This window comes from Micromesistius poutassou, assembly GCF_964030765.1.
Source record: "Micromesistius poutassou genome assembly, chromosome: 11".
NCBI classification, from domain to species: domain Eukaryota; kingdom Metazoa; phylum Chordata; class Actinopteri; order Gadiformes; family Gadidae; genus Micromesistius; species Micromesistius poutassou.
The window spans coordinates 11,451,738-11,472,817 of record NC_140281.1 but is presented as its reverse complement, the minus strand read 5'-3'; the positions used below and the strand labels follow the sequence as shown (position 1 = coordinate 11,472,817).

At 44.1% G+C, this 21,080-nt stretch overlaps 2 protein-coding genes across 2 annotated transcripts in view; both read right to left on the bottom strand.

The window, feature by feature from the left end:
• Positions 1-703: 703 nt before the first annotated feature.
• Positions 704-9,551, bottom strand: rab18a (RAB18A, member RAS oncogene family). Its single transcript, XM_084474884.1, has 7 exons — positions 9,348-9,551; positions 7,346-7,401; positions 4,728-4,789; positions 4,048-4,120; positions 2,823-2,941; positions 1,991-2,057; positions 704-1,001 (listed from the first exon to the last, which is right to left on the bottom strand). Exons 1-7 carry the CDS (start codon positions 9,413-9,415, stop codon positions 835-837), a joined length of 612 nt encoding a protein of 203 aa, XP_084331010.1. The 5' UTR covers positions 9,416-9,551; the 3' UTR covers positions 704-834.
• A 494-nt stretch (positions 9,552-10,045) lies between these two features.
• The window catches only part of LOC311355796 (integrin beta-1-like), a 35,842-nt gene continuing 24,807 nt past the window's right edge, over positions 10,046-21,080 (bottom strand). The window contains 10 exon segments of the mRNA XM_084475634.1: positions 10,046-11,498; positions 15,455-15,621; positions 15,977-16,206; positions 16,485-16,707; positions 17,354-17,592; positions 17,717-17,919; positions 18,558-18,698; positions 18,930-19,019; positions 19,682-19,777; positions 19,985-20,143. Coding sequence (XP_084331760.1) covers positions 11,433-11,498; positions 15,455-15,621; positions 15,977-16,206; positions 16,485-16,707; positions 17,354-17,592; positions 17,717-17,919; positions 18,558-18,698; positions 18,930-19,019; positions 19,682-19,777; positions 19,985-20,143 — 1,614 coding nt within the window. The 3' untranslated portion in view covers positions 10,046-11,432.

Below are 21,080 nucleotides of genomic sequence, written 5' to 3'. Positions count from 1 at the left end.
TTGGTCAAAAACGTTCTCATTTAGACGCTCGCACCGTCCGACCGTCACAACAAACTCAGGTTAAAATTGCAGTGAGATTGGCAAGAAAGAACATTAAATGGATTCCCTTTTTGTGACCCTAGCATTTAAAATGAACACACAAAACTAACACTAATCTGTCCCTTCGACGGATGAATGCAAAACAAATTAAAAAAATAAAATCTTCCTGATTAATCGGGGCACATGCTAGGAAGGGGAGCAAAGATCCTCCGGAGTTTGTAGCGCGGCCTGACATCAGGCAGTGTGAAGGGAAGGAACAAAACAACCCCGCCCCCCCAAAACAAACGAGAACGCTGTATATGAGCACGGCTGGTGAATGTTAAGAGGCAGGACCCATCTTGGGAGTCTGAGGGAAAAGTGCCACAGTCTGAGCCTTTAATGTTTATGGATGGACTTCTGCTTAGGACAACACGCACACACACACTGGGGCTGCAGGGATTTCCTTTCCTTTCTCTGTTTTCATCAAGTGTTTGTCAGCGTCCGTGTCTGTGCACCCGTGTAGCGCCAGACTCTCTCTCTCTCTGTGTGTGTGTGTGTGTGTGTGTGTGTGTGTGTGTGTGTGTGTGTGTGTGTGTGTGTGTGTGTGTGTGTGTGTGTGTGTGTGTGTGTGTGTGTGTGTGTGTGTGTGTGTGTGTGTGTGTGCACGAGTGTAATCGTGTGTTTTTGTGTGTGTGTGTGTGTGTGTGTGTGTGTGTGTGTGTGTGTGTGTGTGTGTGTGTGTGTGTGTGTGCACGAGTGTAATCGTGTGTTTTTGTGTGTGTGCGTGTGTATGAGGGCATTCACGTGTGTGGGTGTCTAGACCAGGGTGCAGTAGCCCCCACAGCTGCCTCCACCGGCGTCCTCGTCGGTCAGGTGGACGCGGCCGTGGCCCTCGCTCTGCCACAGCCCGGGGCTCTGGATGATCTTCTCCACCAGCTCCTCGAAGGCACACTGCACTCCGTCCCGGGTCTTGGCGCTGGCCTCTGGGCCACGACAAGGCGAAGGGAGGACAAGACGCACGGGCAGAGGGTCAACGCCAAATGGGATTGAACATAGAATATATACATCAAGAGGAAAAACAAAAACACAATGTGGTGTTGTGTGGGAGATTGAGAAGCGCAGGGAAGATGGGGGAAGAGGTAGAGGAGAGAAATAAAGGGAAGAGGGGAAGGAAGAGAAGAGAGGACAAAAAAAACTGGATCAAGCAGGATGAGGGAAACGCACGGCGCGCGTGAAAGTCCGAGAAGCCAAAAGAGACAATAACACGAAATGGAAATAAAGAGAGGGGAGAGAGAAAGGGAATGATAGAGTGAGAGACACAACAAGAGTGAGCGTCTGCACTACGGTGTGGTCATGCTCCCCCAGCCGGGGAAGCCAGCAGTGGAAAACGTCTCAAAAATAACTGTCAAGCTCTGACACCAATCACGGGTCTTATGAGGAGCCGGGTCAAAGGACATTGGCAACTCCCCCTTCCTCTGGATGGTGTGGTCCAGGAACAATATGACTCAACACTACAACCTGTGCGTGACCGGATCAATCACGCTGAAAAATGTCATCATCATAAAATGTGATTCACTTGGTTAAACCGCCCCAGATATATTAAGAAAGATCTGTGCGTGATTTCCAATAAACGTCCCCCTTTTAATAAAGGAGGAAGATGGAACACTTGGGGCTGATAAAGAACACGCTGCTATTGCAACACAATCCTTAAAGGGCTTCCTTTGAAATCTTTTTTTCCTGGCAAACCTTCCAAATTCAGACACACATTGATCAGACACAGAAGAGCCTTCACAGAAGATCTGCGAAGGCTCTTCAACGATTCCGATTTTTTTTTTTAAAGAGAACCCAAACGTGTGCGCCGTCCTGCGTCGATGTATGATAGTTAATTCAGAGGAAGCCTCCACCGCCCCATCCTGAATCAGAAGAGCCCCCCGTAAGTCTGGGTCTCCTAAGCGAGGGAAATCCGACTTACCGATAAAAAGCATGGAATGTTTTCGCGCAAACTTCAGCCCCTCGTTCCTGTCTAGCTCATGGTTTTCCTAAAACAAAAGGGAGAGGTAGAGGCGTGTTAGGAGCCCTGTCTGGGAGGTGGGCTGCTCACAGAGCACACAGCTAGTAGAAGGGAAGAACAGAGAAAGAAACACTGCCTCTAGACAGACATTCTGGGTATTTTGTCTTGACAGTGCGTTCACGTCATTGACGCTATGAAATAGGATCTTGGATTAGATTAAGGCACTTCCAATGCGTGACGTGATCAGGTTGACGTCTGATGAAGTTTAAGGAGGAAAAGATCCCTACTAATTATCGCACCAACCAAAGACAAAGTAATAACATCTTTAGTAACATCTTTAGTCAGTTCAGCATAGACAGCATAGACAGTCAGTTCTCACTCCCTAAAACAGGTAACACAAGATTCTTCCTGAACTGAACTGAAACCCAAATATTGCTGTGGATATACAGCATAGACATGCCCAATGTGTGTCACATTTTATCCTTATAATAAATCAACATGGCCATCGCTGTGTTGTTCAGCAGCTCCTTCCAGCTAAACCTTAAGCGTTCCTTATCAATTCTTTCCATGTCTGGAACAGCTGGTAGTGCAAAAAGCAGTCCAAATAGGCCATGGCCAGAACACTTCATTGTGTAGTGTGGTTTCGCCGCGGTCAAAACAAGACACTCCACAATCCTCTCCCCAACCGCCCCCCCCCTCCCTCCCTCCCTCCCTCGCTCGCCTAATCCGCTCATCTCTGCCTGACGAGGCTCGGAGCAAAGCCACCTCAACACACGCAGGGAGAGCCACGCACCTTATCTATCTTGTTTCCCACCAGCATCTTCACAAGGTCGTTCCTCGTACAGTACGTCTCCAGCTCGTTCAGCCAGTTGTCCAGCTTGGTGAAGGTGTCTCGCCGCGTAACGTCATACACTGGGGGAACACGAGCGCACACACACACACACACACACACACACACACACACACACACACACACACACACACACACACACACACACACACACACACACACACACACACACACACACACACTTTATCTCTCAGTAATGCGGGCAAGGCTGACTGGTCCCGAGGGACACACACATGGCCGCTGTAAGCGAGGGAACCCTGCTGCTTTGGCATTGGACCCACGAGGTCACAGAGTAATGTAAAGGGCGTATTGACGTGCGCGGCTGTCCCAGTGTGTGTGGGAATGCCGTCATGCCGTTTTTGAGGTTTTTGTATTTTCAAGGCTATCAGAAACAAATGAAAAAAAGATATCATTAACAGTGTTTCAAATCGTTTAAGTCACATAACGGACGTTATTTTTTACGAGGAAACGTCGGCCGTGCCCGTTTCCATAGCGCAACGCCGCCAATGACTTCAGTCTGTTACCAATTGAAAACAAACAAAAGAAAGGGCTTGCCATAAACGTCTTAAACACGACATCCTAAAGCGGGATCAAATAACAAAAACCACAATGAGCGGAATAAAAAAAAAAAGCACCAACAACAGCAACAGAAGACTGAAATCTTTCTGCTGTTATAATTTAAACACGGCGTGCGTACTAACGGGAGCTCCCTAGTGCCTATGTGGAGGAACCGGTCGCAGTGCGTACTAGCGCTACGCCGGCTGCTAATAACAGAGGTCAGCGGCAGAGGTCTGCCTGGGCCACATCCGCTGCCACTTGGCTCCCCGCGTGCACATACATATGCATGGCCGTTTAACAGCGACTGGAGTACAAAACGGGTACAAAGTGATGAGATGTATATGTATAAAACGAGGGGGGAATGAGAGGGAGACAGAGAGAGAGAGAGGCCACAGGATGAAAAGCCATCATCCTCTTTAAAATTGAGCGGGGGGGAACGTGGGGTGGGGACACACACACACACACACACACACACACACACACACACACACACACACACACACACACACACACACACACACACACACACACACACACACACACACACACACACACACACACACACACGTTCCTGACTGATGAAATGGTTAGCGGTTGGCTGTGTGATTACCCAGGATGACTCCCTGGGCTCCCCTGTAGTAGCTGGGCGTCAGGGTTCGGAAGCGCTCCTGGCCCGCCGTGTCCTGCAAAACACAAGCAGCTCAGTCCTGCTGGACCCGCACTCAACATGGGAGAAGAGGAACAAGGAGCAGACCAAGGGAAAGGAGAAGGGCCAGAAGAAGGAGCAGAAGTAGAAGCAAAATAAGGGGCAGAAGTAGGAGCAGACTAAGAAGCAGCAGGAATAGAAGAAGAACCAGAATAAGGAGCAGAAGAAGCAGACGAAGCACAAAGATCAGAAAAAGAAGCAGACAGAGCAGAAGACAAACCTGAAGGTGCAGAAGAAAATAAAATAAGCAGAGCAAAATCTGAGCATAGAAAAGAAAGAAATTACACATTTCTCAATTTGTCCCAGATAGTGTCTTACAGAGGGAGTAGAATGATGTAACTTGAGCGCCCTCTAGTGGGTGTTTGAGTGAACTATGGAAAGTAAAGGTTGAAGGATGAAAGATTTTGAGAGGAGATGGGACAAATTCAGAGGGTCCCAACCTTTGTTTTGACACACACACACACACACACACACACACACACACACACACACACACACACACACACACACACACACACACACACACACACACACACACACACACACACACACACACACACACACACACTCCATTCAAAACTCACCCATATTGCCAACTTGGCTTTGTTGCCTTCGACACTGATGGTCTTCACCTTGAAATCGACACCTAGACACAAAAAAAAAAGAGACACACACGCGTACAGGTCAATCCATCAGAGGCGTTCTCATTGTACGACTCTCCCAGGTTGTGCGTTGATGAAACCAGCCAAGAACTGCGGTGACGACGACGAGGGACCGTAATCATCCGTGATGGATGGTCCAAAGACACGTGCCACCCACACAAACGTCCCTGAAATTCCGCTGACCCCTCCAGCGGTGCTCTGACGGGGCACTGAGCCTAGCCCGCGTCTTGTATTCAGATTAGCGTTAATTCAACCCAGAGTGGACCGGACAGACCCCCGCAGGGGCCCCCGCTATAAAATGCTAATCGGCCCCGGTCTCACCGAATGACAATCGGAAATTCATAAATAACAAAACCTCATCGTGTCGGAAGGAAGGAGGCCTCGTTCACCCCGAGACGTATAGACGTTTTACCCAAGAATAACAACGGCGTCCCCCCCAGCGGGGGACCACCGGTGACCCCTGCTTGATGTGCAAAGCGTTATTGGGTTTGGATGACACATCGCGGCGCCCCCCCCGAGCTCCGACCACCGCTGACAGACTTAGCAGAGGAACGAACGCCGGCAGACCGGGCTGTTTCTTACATCTGGTTAGAAAATAAATAAAGAAAATGGAGGAGGCGGCGGGGGGCGTTTTTTCCGTCAAAGACCAAAAACCAGAGGGGGGGCTGGGAGCGACACACACACACACACACACACACACACACACACACACACACACACACACACACACACACACACACACACACACACACACACACACACACACACACACACACACACACACAGCAGCAAACACTGTTGTCGTATTTACGGCACACAGCCCTTCTCCGGCCCTGGAGCCCTCTCTGCAGGCCCGGCCAGCTGTGTTTACTTGCCGACAACAAGCCGGAGCGCGACCAGCCCAAACACGCGGCAGCATCTGTTGGAAATGTCACACAACAAGATACTGCGGCCATGCAATGCGGTCGGGGGTGCGACTCCGTCAGAACAGGACGTTTCCAGAACGAAACTCGGAACAGCCGTGGTACAGAGAGGAGGACACGGGCTCACACAGAGCAACAACACCGCATAGCCGTCCTGCGTAGAAACATGCACGGCGATTCCAACAAAGTGACACTGCAGAAGAAACAATGGGGTTTTTTTTATGCTTCTGCTGTTTGTGGTGTTCCGTACATTCGGAGCTACCTCGCTGATCTCTCTTTGAGGTGAGGTTATCCGAACATGTGATGGAGCGTTGCTAATTCACTAAAAGGGCTTCGGAGAGTTATAAATGAAAACTGGTGCTAAGGGATACTTATCCTTCCTATCCAGAAAGGATGTGGGTGTAAAAGGAGTACAAATAAAAAAAAAAAAAACACTACAGTACCTTACAGTAATCAGCTCGAAGGCTAATCAGCAGCTCTCAGAGCCATAGGTTTGTATTCCGAAATTACAAAATTTACCCTTACCGGATCTCTGATTGTGGTTTGTGATTGGGCTCTGATTGTGTTCCCAGTTCACTAGTGTTATGCTTTCTACTACAGACCTTTTGAGGGGACTTCATCAAGTCAATGAGGGGTCGGACTTGTCAGAAGTTCTGAAGACATTTGTTTTGTATAGAGTCCCAGATGAACAAATGACAACAGCAGTGAGCATCAATCACTGACAGGGGGGATTTTGATCCACGGTAAATGGCCTTTTGGCAAACTGTGTCTCTTGAGTGCAGCTCCTCAAACCACCAGTGAGAACAAAAGCTCTACTCTGGCTGCACAAACATCACAAAAATCAATGAAAAAAATCAATGAATAAGAATCCACAGAAGGACTATTTCTGACTTCCAGGAACCGATACTAAAAACATAAATAGACATATTTAGGGCACGTTAACCTTCCCAGCTTGTAAGGCGCGCCGAGAGCCAATGCTACCTAAAAAAAACAATGACACACAGACAGTGGATGAAACAACCTTGGAGTTAGGATCACTATTTCAGCACATCGGATTGATGGCTGGTTATATTCCATGTATCCCTTCCCATGAGGGATAATAAAATGTGCAGCTGGATTGTAGAAAAGTGTGTTGTGCAGGTGACAGCTGTAGTTCAAGAGACACTCTCTCCACACAGACGGCCTGTATCACACGATCCTTTCTGTTTTGGAGACCAACTTTAGGTCACTGGAAAAAAAAGTTGTGTGATCTAAAGTTAGTCTGCAATACAGAAAAATGTACGTACGCAATCGCTTACAAGAGGCCTTGCCTTTCCAATCTTTATGGCAAACACTACAGAGTTTGAGCCTGTGAGTAAGGTGACATGGGTCAAGTGTGCAGGCTGGTTGTGATTGACCGATAAACAGATAAAACGGTCTTGTTAACTTGATACAATGATGGACTGTTGCTATGACGTCACTGGGAGACTCTGTAAACCCTATGGAGGCTGAAGCAAAAGATAGCCTGTGGTCACTATTATCTTTAGGCAAAAACATTTGCCATAACGTTGAGATTCTCCACCAACTAACCCTAACCCAAGACCACTGGTATTGACACATGTCAACACATATACTCACCAATTGTTGCAGTTTGATCTGGATCAAATGTGTCATCTGTGAATCTTAATAGGAGACTGTAAAAAGAAAAGATAGGAGAAAATGAGTCATCTTTGAGAGGCAGTTATTAACGGTTCTTATCTTTCTTGGGTATTGCTTTTATTAGGGAGCTAGTCTGTGGCTCTGATATCTTGTGTCGACTGCCTCAACCCTGGCCCACCAGATTGTGGAGCTAGAATGTCCTGTATGTCCCAGACTCCCTCATTAAGATAACTCTTTCTGGTTCCCATTTACACACACACACACACACACACACACACACACACACACACACACACACACACACACACACACACACACACACACACACACACACACACACACACACACACACACACACACACACACACACACACACACACACACACACCTCTGACATCATTGGCTGCTCTAAGTCAGGTGGCTCTGGGTTCACATGCAGACTGTGAATAATTGAGTGCAAAGGCCTTAATCACCGCACCGTCGATGACGTGGAAGGCTTTCTCATTTCCCCTGGACACGACTGAGCGGCGTGACGCTCATAGTTTTCATCGTGCCCATCAAGAGAGATGTTTAGTGAGAGCAATGTGTCACCGTTTGCAGTCTGCATCGTAGTGCCTTTTGTAGGTCAATTAAAATCTGTGCATCCATTGCCAGGTACACATCATCAAGCCTACGATACAAAGGCTTCAGTAGATTGGAATAATATATATATTTAAAAAAAAGTATAAAATCAAATAAAGGCTATCCCAGCTTCATGAGGATCACAAATCATGAGTGTGTGTCTGAAATAACATGCAAATCCGAATCATTAAAACAAATTTGCTAACACATAAAGCATTGTAGTAATTTCAGCTGTAAAGCTAGATGGAAAGAATGGTGCGTTAAACATTACATTTGCAGTAACAGGGAATTTGTTTATTGTTTCTACTGGCACGTTAAACTCTCAATGATCTTGGTAATGAAGATTGAATTTTGTTTAGAATCTAAAGTAATTTTAATCAATATTATGGCTTTTTCAGAAGTGTATATTGTTGCATCATCAGATTTGTTATTGTGTTAAGCAAGTATTTCTTTTCTCCAGGCAGTTAAATATTAAAATGATGCCTGTGCGCGCATTTGGCTGCACGCAGCATTGAGATGAGTGCATCATCATGCCTGGGGTGCTCATTACCATAGTCTGAAATGTGATGGTTCAAGGCTAAGGCTGGCCATAAGCACTCTTTCATGCCGTGTAAACCACAGCCCTGGATATTAAGGTGACCAACCCACAGGGTTAGGTTATGTATTGGCAGTGGCACACATAAAAGGCTGACTTGGACATAGAATAGACCTGCACATCATATCACATTAGACGGGTTAGTGGTTGTTACATAGAGCTCCAGAAGCTGGCAAACACCAACAGGAAAGCACATTACTAAACATGCATACACAGATCTAGAAAAAACTGGTTATATAACCAACTGCTTTTGTATTCGTGGTGGCTTGTATATCCAAACAGACTTATAGGATTGTATTAGCTGAAAACGATATTGCAACGTGGGTTATTGAGGTTGATTTGACTTGATTGCAAGAGAAGTCTTTTGGGTCAGATGTTGTAGCCATGGACTCACATCGACCTAGTATGCCAGTACTCATTTCAGATAAATATGAAAACACGGGGCAACAGATCAATCCTCCCTCCAAGGTATGGTCAAGTCACACCATCGCAACCTTCTCCAATAACTTCTCTCTCTGGATGCCAAGGATGAAGTAAGACTTGCTACCAAGCTATGTAATGCTAGCTTACTGGCCAAAACCTTCCTAAATGGGCTACAATCATAATAAAGACCTGACTGTTAAACAATAGGAAGGACGCATTGGTTATGTCAGCTTTTATTTGATTCATATCAGTTCAGGTTGAACCAGATTGTTGGGTAGTCTTAGCTTTTGCTGACATTAAGAGCCACGACGTCAACTTCTTGGAGGTAGCTAACCTTCTTACCTTGACTTTCCAACACCACTTTCTCCGATTATCAATATCTTCAGCGTTGTTAAAATTCCTTCCTCCATAATATCTTACTATATTAGGTTTGATGCAAACCTAACTGGGGAGCGATATATATATAACAACGTAAGATGCTGGTGCGGCTGTGAAGAGCCCCAGACCAGAGATATTTTGACAGCTTTTTTTTCTAGATTCCAGTCCAGTGAGTACACTTCCGGTAGAATCTGACGTCACTTCCGGGAACAGATGCGTCATGCGAAAACAAAGTGGTATTATGTCATTTATAGAAAAATATCTCTTCCTTTTCTATAAATATGTCATTTTAGGAAAAAATAAGAGTTCTGATGTTAATCTCATAATTCTGATTTTAAAGTCAGAATTCTGAGAATAAAATCAGAACTCCAAAAAAATAAAATCATGTACAATTGCATCACCATTTATGTGTTGCATTTTATTTTAAATGACTTATGTTATATGGAAAGACAGGTGACTTAATTGCCATTGTAGACCAGGCTTGGTACTATACTTCACTATTTCTGCAAGCACTTTAATCATCTGAGAGCGATCAGAATGATTATGTTATCCTTTGTTATAGGCTTGTTCCCTTCCCTGTCATTATCTCTTTATGCATGTAACAGCAATGTGATCTTTTCATCTATTCTATTAGTTAATTTTTCCAGGCAAAAAGACAACCACATTTTTATATTGTTTATTTAATAAATAAATTCATACTGTATCAGCAATGACATAAAACATATTCTTAAAATCACGGCACTTCAAAATCAAGTGTGTGTGTGTGTGTGTGTGTGTGTGTGTGTGTGTGTGTGTGTGTGTGTGTGTGTGTGTGTGTGTGTGTGTGTGTGTGTGTGTGTGTGTGTGTGTGTGTGCGTGTGTTTGCATGTGATTGTGTACTTGTGGGGCTTTGCATTAACAAAACCATTTAGTTAACCTACAGATGTGTACAATTTGCAAGAAGCTGTCAAAGCAATATATTTGAAGGCAATATGTTTGGCTTTTTTGATATAAACAAAACAGAAAAGGACCTGAGAGGGAACAATAAAATGACCTAGTAAAAACAATTATTCAGTAAAGATGGATATTTAACATCGCTACACATTCACCTCGAAACAAGTGGTATATAACCCGATTATAATACAGTTTTACTATTTATAATACTTATATTTTTTATATCTAAAAATAACCTCTACATATTGACAGTTCTCCTAAAGAAGAGGGCAATTCTATTCTATTCTATAATACTGGCTGACTCCATTCTTCATCATGGCCTTGCAAGGTCTCGGTGTCACCTTCACTACAAATGTTAACATTGTCTAATACTGTCTACAGTACATTGACATGTACCAGACAATATGTGCTATCGCTGACAAGATATTATTAACTCAGGTCCTCTCTGAAAAAGATAAAATGCAAATGACATCAGTGCACAGAGAGACGAAAGAGAGTGAGAAACGCTGACGACATAAATGGAAGCTACAGACAAAGATGGCAAGAAAGTGTGTGTGTGTGTGTGTGTGTGTGTGTGTGTGTGTGTGTGTGTGTGTGTGTGTGTGTGTGTGTGTGTGTGTGTGTGTGTGTGTGTGTGTGTGTGTGTGTGTGTGTGTGTGTGTGAGTGAGAGAGAACATGAAACAGAGTGCTAAAATGGGACTCTAAGAGGTTTGTCTCCATATATTTACCAAACCATTTATGTGTAGTCTAGACATGGTGTTGAGAAGCAAGCAAACATAAATCCTTTGCAAATACAAAATCCTGTCGTGGGACAGACACATGCTTTCATTTCCGTTTTGTTCTCTTTTTATGCAAATAAGCTAATTTGAAGTATATACATATATACTGTACATCAAAAATACAATGAATGCATAGAAATTAAAAGTGTTAAAAGTGAAATTGCACTTGCGGTGGCAACATTTTACTTTGTCTTAACGAAGCAACAAAACAAAAAAAAGACAAACAAATGAAAAAAAGTACAAATAACAGTCAACCACATATGGCACAAAATCTATACACTGTAGCTTTCAGATATTTGCTGTCGAATTGTTCGTTGAAAACTCAGAATTTGACCTTCACTTTCCTTCATATTTGGGATTGACCACTGTGGTGACTGCACTCTTGTAGATTGGATTCTCACCCTGAATGGAAAGAATATACAAATATAAAAATGAGTGTCACATTAAGACCCGCATCACAGAAACATATCAGGAATGTCCATTAGAAAAAACAACACAGCAACGTCTGAATTAGGTAAGGAAATACACTCAGTGTCAGTGGAGGGATCAAGGTGCAACACAGGACGTCAAAGTTTCACTCACTAGTACAATAGTAGACTCAATACACTGTCAAACATGCCATTTAACATAAACACAAAAACCAAGAAGGTGCACATGGGATTCCACTTGATGCCTTTTACTTAGCAGTTGACTTCTACCACGGATGTTTCCATTTATATTACTTTTTTTTCCAATATATTCAACCTATTTCATTTTTCACAGCACACTCATGCAGTGATCTTTTAACTACCATGACTTCACGTCTTCCTTCCGATAAAGCTAAAGATTTAGCACCAAGTTTATGTTCCTCACCATCAAATAAAATTACAATGACCCTGACAATGGAAGGATGAGCCACACAGAAAAAAAGAAAGCACAAGCAAAATGCCCATGCAGGGAAAATGGAGAAACAGAAACAGAAAGAGAAAGTGGAAATACAAACTTAAAGGACAGGAGCTTTACGGCCATAGTTTGGATTCTGGAACTTATTGATAGGACTCTTGTAAATGGGGTTCTCTTGCTTCAGTTGAGAATGAGGATAGAAGCAGGGAAAGGTTTAAGCATTGAAAGAAACAACATAGATTGACAGCACAAAGAACAGAATGATGAGATATGGAAAATTATGGGGGGAAAAAAGGCATTATCTTACATGAGAGAGATGGAGAAAATTATGGATATGGAAAGGTTTGTATAATATATATATATATATATATATATATATATATATATATATATATATATATATATTGAATTGCTTTTTACACACTTTATATTTAATTGTTTATATCGAATGGCTTATTAACCACATTACAAACACACCATACAAATTGGATTTTTTTGTGATCAATTTGCATGTTGTTGTGCAATTGCTATATCTGATTTGTTTAAATAATTGCCAATTGTCTTTGACATCTTCTGAACTCATATGTGGTGTTGTTCCTGTGGTTAGATCTCTCTGCATGATGACTCCTAAAGTATTTGAGACACTTATTTTCAGTGCTAGGCTGCCGAATACATAAAAATACAAAAAGAAATATTGAATACAGTGAGAGCAAACAACCTCATGAAGATCCTGGAAGAGAGAATTTGATTACATTGTTTGATCTGATTTGAGTCGAACGTTTGATGGTATTGCCAAATTATCCTCTGAATGTGACCATGTCTTCTGAGGATAGAACTATCAGTGTTGGGAGTAACGCGTTACAAAAGTAATGCATTACTGCATTACTGTAATGCATACTGAAATGCAAGCTTGACGGACCTAACCACTCTTGTGATTGGACAGCGCGAACGGTAAATTGGTGTGTTGTTTTTATTGAGAATGAGGAGTTGTCGTCACGGCACAGAGCTTTGCGTTATTGTTGACACGGTAGCTGCTAGCAGAGGAGGTTGATGCAATTCTGTACTGTTTTAACAATGCCTGGAAATAACTGCTGCGTTAAAAACTGCTCCAATGCCTCACACGACCGTCGAGGAAACCATAAGAACAGTGGGTTACAGTTTGTCAGGTTCCCTAAAAGGACAACGCACTTAAGGCTGCCCCACACTACAAGATTTTTGAGTCGGATGTACACCACACACATAAAGAGAATTTCAGCCGATTTGTTGCTCTCCGATCGTAAATACAAATACATGAGATTCGTACACAAGACGGAACACCACACACAATCTTGTCCGATAATTGCCCGCTGCAGGGCCGTGGAGGTAGAACTAGAGCAACTCGCGTCAACAGTGAAAATGGATCAGCGTCTTTTGACAGCAGTGGTTTCCGCGGTGCTTATGCTTACATAATATCAGAGAATATCCACGTCAGTTCGGCCGCGGCGCAATTAATGAATAAAGATCATAAAGATCATAAACTGAATGGCTGTACAAGTGTTCTGAGACACGGCTGCGAACCGGCAACTTTCAAAAAAAGTAGTGCCGGTTTGGTGACGGTTCCGTGCCGCTGCCGTATCCAGTGGAATAGCCTACATTGATTATAATGGTTTATAATGTCTTCGGCGAACGTTTTTATTGCCGTGCCGCTTCCGTGACGGTTCTGGTGGAAATTGCCCTTCACTCAACATTCCGAAAATATCTATCATGTTGGATATGTTGCGTATTTCCTCATCTGTCTCTATGCCACTCTGACAACGTTGCCCCTGGCAACCGAAAGCCGTGGATGCCATCATGGCGGACGGGCTTAAACCCCTCCCCTCCCCTCCCCAAAAATCACGTGACTCCTCATTCTCAATAGCGTCAAATGTTTTATCTGCTGACAAAGCACAATACTTGTTGGTTTTTAGTTCACTCATTGTTCAGGGAAACACATTGTTAATGACATTGACGGATTGTTAATTTTGTGATTGACTCAAATTGTATATTTATTATTAAATAAATATGGTCACTTTATTTGAAGAGTCAAAACTGTTGTCTTGGCTTTGTTTTGTTCATAGTAGTAATGCTCATGTCATGATAAATCTGGTTAGGTCAAAACTACAGGAATACACATTTTAAAGATAATATCAATATACTGTACAGTAGTAGGCTCTAGCTCTATTGATTTCAATATGAATACCTAAAGTTACAGTATTTCTATTATAAAATATATTGCACCATGAGCCATAACTGCGACCATTATATTGTACTTTTGTTGGCCTTAAGCCTAGCTCAGTCATTATGCTATACCATATCACCTCCTGCTGTGTAATGACCTGCATTGAACACAAGAAGATCTATTGAACACCAAATCCATATTTCCTTTTATTTTGGCGAAAGTAATGCAAAAGTAATGTAAAAGTAGTGTAATGCCTTACAATTCAAAGACAGTAATATTGTAATGTAACTAGTTATTTTGAAATGACAGTAACAAGTAATAAATAATGCATTACACTTTTGAAGTAACTTGCCCAACACTGTATAATATTATATTATATAGAACAATAATATTGTTCAGCTTAACAATTTTGGTAAAACAATAACCCATAGCTTAAGTTACATAAACCCAACGTTTTTTTATAGCTATTTTTTACTAAAGTTAAATCTTGAAACACAATGTCATTAATAACTGTGCTTGGTGACCAAAGCATTTATTTATGTGTCTAGGTTTAATTTAAATTACCGAACGTAAGCTTCATCGCTCTAGAATATTCCCTATATTGCGGTAATGTATAAACCTACCACTAGATGGAACCAAAATATCACATACTTGTTCCATCTTGGTTCCGAACAGTCTGTTTCTAATTGGAAAGAGGTAGCAGGAAAGGGCGGAGCTGAAGCCACTCCCCGGAAATGGGTGCTTTAGGCTAAGAAATGCTAGGCTAAAAAGTTTTTTTTTTTCTTCTTCAGTACACTCGGAAAATATGACTTCTAAATATGACTTATATTTATGTAGCTGTAATGGCAATGCAGAGGGAGAAAGTAAAGTAATAATGATATTGAATGTCTGGTAATCTCATCAACCAAAACCAGAATTGGTTCCCATGGCTTTGAATATTCTCCCCATTCTCTTTCAAAGAAGTTGAGGCCTGGGAAGAACTTTTTATGGTGGAAAAAATAAAATATTTAGTCCAAAAAACTGTTACTGCTCTGGTCTAAGAAAATCTCCATTATTGGACAGGGGCTTTGTTCCTGCTTATATTGAGGGACAATGTGTGTACTTTGGTTGCGGTCTTGATACAAAGAGCAGTCCAAAACAACCACACATATTTTTCCACCTGAAAAGAATGCATCCTTTCCTCCAAAATGGTCTGAAACAATAATCCACACTCCCCTCACCAAAACAGTTTCTTGGAATCTGAGTAATTGAAAGGTTTGTTGAATCCCCAGATACTCACCGTGTCCCACTTTGCATTCATCTTCTCCTTCTCAAACTTGGCAAACTCCCTCCGGTCGTGGATGACCATCAGCAACTTCCAGATCAGCAGCAGGGCTAAGCCTATCAGCACGATGCCTACGACAACGCCCAGCACAATGGGAATGATGTCGGGGCCGGTGGGGCACTCTGTCAAACAACAACAACAACAACGTCAAGGTTTTTTCAAAGGATATTAAACAAAAAATCCACTTTTTTTTTTCCTATTTCTCCTCTTTATCCGCCAAACATGGATTTCCGCTCTCCGCTCTGTACACAACAATGGCTGTATTTTCGGTCACCCCTGCACCACCGCAAGACAAACAAAGAACCCACTCTACTCTGTAATTTCCAGCCCCTCCTCCCATAGTTTGTAGATCTTTAACGTGCCAGTGGCTCTGGCCTCGACCCTCCTATACTGCCACACCCCTGAACACCATCACCACCACACACACTCACACAACACCACCGACTCCAAAACCCCCCAAACCCTAACTCCACGCACCAAGCTTGTCCACCACGTGCACCTCCTTGGTGTTGTTGTTGACAGCGTAGGTGTAGTAAAACCAGCAGTCGTTGGCGTCCCGCTCCTTGCAGTGCATGACGGGGTAGGCCGCGTCGTTGGGCTGGGGAAGCTTGTCGCGGTCCTTCACCTTGATCAGAGTGAACTCGCTGCAGTCCTCCTGGCAGTGCGCCTTCTCCCCGGTGCCGAACGTCCGGCACTGCACGCAGTCCCTGGAGCGGTGGAGGGAGGGAGGGGTCAAGGGGTCAGAAGGGTCTCGCTGTATGAGAGAGTACAGTGCAGGGCAGTGTAGTACAGAATGCAATCGATTCTGCTGTTGACAGACACACAGACAGATGGATAGATACGATATAGATAGATAGATGTAGGATAGATAGACCGACAGATACGGGATAGATAGATAGATGTGGGATAGACAGACAGAAAGAAAAACAGATACGGGATAGATAGATAGATAGATGTGGGATAGATAGACGGACGGACTCCATACTTGTGTTCGATGCACACTCCAGGGCAGGTAGGGCAGGTCTCACAGGTGAGTCCCTGGAACTTGGCGTCCGTGCACTTGCAGGTGCCACACTCACAGATCCCGCGCCCGTTGCAGATCTGCTTGTTGCTGGCCAGGCAGGTGCTGTTGTCCAGAGAGCAGTCGCAGGCGGTGCCGTTCCAGTTGGGCTCGCAGATGCACTTTCTGCAGTCGCATCGGCCGTGGCCTGGTGGGATCGGGCCAAGACAAAATGAAAGGAGTTAATAATAGAAATAATATTGAAAGAGAAGCATTTTACATTTAGGGCATTTAGCAGACACTTTAATCCAAAGCGACTTACAACGGTTAACACACACCAACGGCAGAGTCAACCATGCATGGCGACATCCAGCTCGTCAGGACCAGTTAGGGTTAAGTGTCTTGCTTCGGGACACATCGACACTAGGAGGAGCCGGGGATCGAACTAGCAACCTTCCGGTTACAAGTCAACCTGCTCTACCTCCTAAACTAAGCCGACCCCCCCGAGGAGCAGGCTGTTTCCCTCCGGGAGACGGTTTGATTTCAAGCACACTGAATCAGTGTTTTATCTGATTCCACATCCCTGCACAAGGTCCACCCTGGTGACCCGTACATCAAGTGAAGGACAACAAACGCTGCTGTACTGGCTGCTATAACAGCATGGAGTTTGTATTTTTGTCTTTTTCCTCCCATGCCTTCGAACCTCATCATGTCAAAGACAATCTTAACAATGCATCTTCAACTCATGTCAACACACATAAAGAAAGACATGTGTGTGTGCGCAGGCGCGCACACACACACACACACACACACACACACACACACACACACACACACACACACACACAACCCACCTCCGCACAGCAGGTTGCTGGAGCGGTCGCAGTTGAAGTTGTCACACTCGCAGAAGGGCCCGTTGTAGCGCTCGTCCGCGTTGTCCCGCTTCTTGCACTCGCACGTCCCGCACACGCACTCCCCGTTGTTGCTGCAAAGGTCGGTGCTGTTGTTCTGGCGGCAGGTCCGATCCATGTCCTCTGTGGCCACCTCGTTGCTGCTGCACTCACACTGCCGGCCCACGCGGCCTGGGTTGCACCTGGGAACCAGGGGACAGTGCTTAGTGCTGGAGGTCCCCAGGTCGGGCGCCGGGTCGGGCCCCGGCTCGGGCCCACGACAGCAATGGTGTTGTTCATGCATCTTAGCATACGCCCAGAACTCACTTGCAGGCTCCGCACTCGTAGGTGCCGCTGCCGAAGTGGCAGTTGTCGCTGTTGGCGACGCCGCCGTCGCTGCAGTCGCACTCACAGATGAAGTTCAGCGTGATCTCCACCTCCTCGTTGAAGCCCAGCGGCTTGATCTTAATGGTCTCTGGCTTGCCCTGCTTGGGACAGCCCGTGGCTGTCACGTCAATGGTGAACGTCACCTGCAGGGGAGCATGGAGTGGAAGGGGACATCAGGGGCCTGTTAGAGACAGCTTTCTATTGTTTGAGAGCATTATTAGCCCCGAAAGGCCTATCTACCATCGAACAGTGGGTAAACAATACATTAGAAACGTGGTGGCAATACGATATGCATCTTCCCGGAATGGTTTGTTTAATTTGGAGGAAAAAGTCGTAACAGGGACATAAGAAGTTTTTGGGGTTGCTTTTTTTTTGTTTCTAAAGACAAGACTATAGACTGCAGACTATGTATAGGGCTCTTACATCGTGACACTGTGGTGTCAAACCGCAATGAAAGAATACATTTGGTGTCTTCTCAAGTATTGCGAAATCCAAAATGCATTTCGTAATACATTTAGGTATTACGAAATGTCAAACAATCGTAATACCTCGTAACAAGAAATAGGTCTCCGAACACTCAACTTTTGGGCGAACACTTGCGCGATGCCAAAAGGGTGCAAATCCCCTCAAATTGGATGTTTTTTTAAGGGTTTATATGTTCAGTGTCCAATGTTCAGTAGTCAAAAGAATGCATGAGAACCATGAGACTCAATCCAAACACAATTCAATCCCAGCTAAGCGGGGGTGAAAACAAAGCTTTCGTTAGTCTCAGGTTTCTCACCTCATCGCCGATGGAGATGTTGGAGCACTTGCGTCCATTCTCCCCCTCGCTGATGATGCCGTTCTTGCAGCGAGACGTGTAGGCTATGCTCAGTCCTTCTGGCAGCTTGCTGTTCTCCAGAATGACCTCGGATGAGAGCGACTGCCAGGAGAATGGATGAGAGATAAGCAGACGTGATACCACACTGCATTCCTCAGCGGACCGCTACCAGGGTCCTGTACAGTGGATTAGTTTAGCGTCCTTACTAGCTTCCTTCCACTACAGTTAAAGAAAATGTCTGTTTGACATAAATGAATACACACTTATAGTTCATAAATTAAACATTAGAGGTAGAAAATATGGGAAATATACCAGTTCCAAAATGAAACTTACATTGTAGGCATCGATAATCAGGTTTATCACATTGCTGGAGTTGGCAGACAAAGTTCCGACTGCAGACTTGGGTATCAGGTTTTTCAGCTCCTGGAGAAAGAAGGACAGAATACTAATAGTATTTTGGTATACTTTCGGACAGTGCAGTACACATCCTGTGATTACTGGCAGCTAGACAAACCACAGTGGGGACTATAACAAAAGTTCTGTTTATTTATTTTATTTTATAGTCTATTCTACATTGTGAGAGGTTTACAAGTGGTTTCCCAAGCGCAAGAAGGTTTTTAACCTCTTATCTCAATATGTTGTCATTGGATGTGTGTGACTTTGTGTAATTACACATTTGTGAAATCAAATAACTAGGGATTGGAGTCAACATAAACAAAGATGGACTCATTACCCTAAAATAAAAGATATCAAGATTGTAAAGCCACAAAATAGTTGAGGCTACTGTGTGCGCATGTTTATGTGTGTGTGTGTGCGTGTGTGCGTGTGTGTGCGTGCGTGCATGCGTGTGTTTGTTTCTGTTAAAATCTTCTGGGTCACGAGAGGGGCAGCGGCTGCCCAGACGGCTTTGAGTTCATAAAACATGCTTCCATTAACTATGAGCAGATGTGTGGCGTCAAATTACTGGGCTTCTGATGCACGCGTCCGCCTATGCGGCCCACATCGGTGAATGAGGGGGGACTATTTTTAAACAGGAAAATGAGAACAAGACAAAAAGAGAAAAATGAGAAGGTGAGACAACGTACTTTGTACACAGGCTGAAATTCCTCTGTGACGGCAAAGATGGTCTGGATATTGTTGTCGCTCAGCTTCTGAACCAGATGAGCTATGGACGGATAGTCCTAAAATAACGGGGAGGACGGAAAATTCCAGATTCACTCCACATTGAACTACATTGAACTTGATGTCGGTCATCACGACCGACATCAATCGAAACCCAAGGCATCACAGCGTTAACCAACCAGCGGTCTCCTTTCCACATACGGAACCGCTTGAGAGTGAAGCATTTTGAATAAAGTATTCCTGGTGCGTGTTTTCACAGAACTCACGTAGTAGTGGCTCATGGTGTACATGTTGTTCTCCAGGTGACACTTTCCGTCGTTGGGCAGCACGATGCCTCCCAGCTTGCCGTCACCGGCGAAATGGAAGCCGGCGTCGGTGGAGAACACCAGCAGCCGGGTCACGTCGTTTCTCCAGCCGATCTGGTCCTATGAGCAAGGCAGTGTCCGGAATAAGCGATTTTCATAAGGTGAAAGAATCTATTCACATAAGAGTCTGGATTCTTATCTCAAATTATTCTGAATCGGTAAATCGGTACACAACTTTTCAAAATTGTTTCTTATTTTTTTACACCAATTGCCTTGGTGTGTTTACAGCATTGCAGTCAGTTGATGTCACTTTTTTCAAATATTCAAACCACATCATCTTATCCGCACTTCACTGTGGTTTCATGCTATAATTTGCCGTGCCGCCTTTTTAAGCAAGCAGTGCTAGGAACATAACACAGCACTAAGAACGCTGAACAGATTTGTAACGACTGGAGAAGATTTGGAAATTAGAATCATATGTACTGAATTGAGAATTGATTTTGAATCAAATCATTACCCCAGTAATCAAACTCGAAATCTTCAAGATACCGAAAGATTCAACAGCTGAATCCATCCCATTTAGTTCAATCTTAGGGGCCTCTTTTTGAGTGCAAAACATTGTGATTAAGGTATCACACACACATTTTGGGAACATAATTGGACCTTACCATCTTGGTCATTCTGGATGCTAGAATAATTTCAGGGTAAATTCTTGGCATGAGATGTTTAAGCATTAGGATATTAAAAAAGGAACAAAACATATATCTTATCCTATTAATCCAGACCTTCAGTTCAATAGTTAACCCGACCACAGATGGTTGTTGTTAAAAGCCTGATCCGGAATCCAGAAAACACCCACCTCGTAACTGATGTGCAAGGGTACGTTCCTTCCTACGAACAAACGCCCCCCCCCCCCCCCCCCCCAGTGCACATTTACTGCCTGTCTAACAACATAATCACCCATCGTCATATTAACCGGTTTGTCTATCGCTGCCAACAACGGCCGCAAGCTAACAGCAAAACAAATCAGCGAGAAAACACACCTGAATCGTATCAC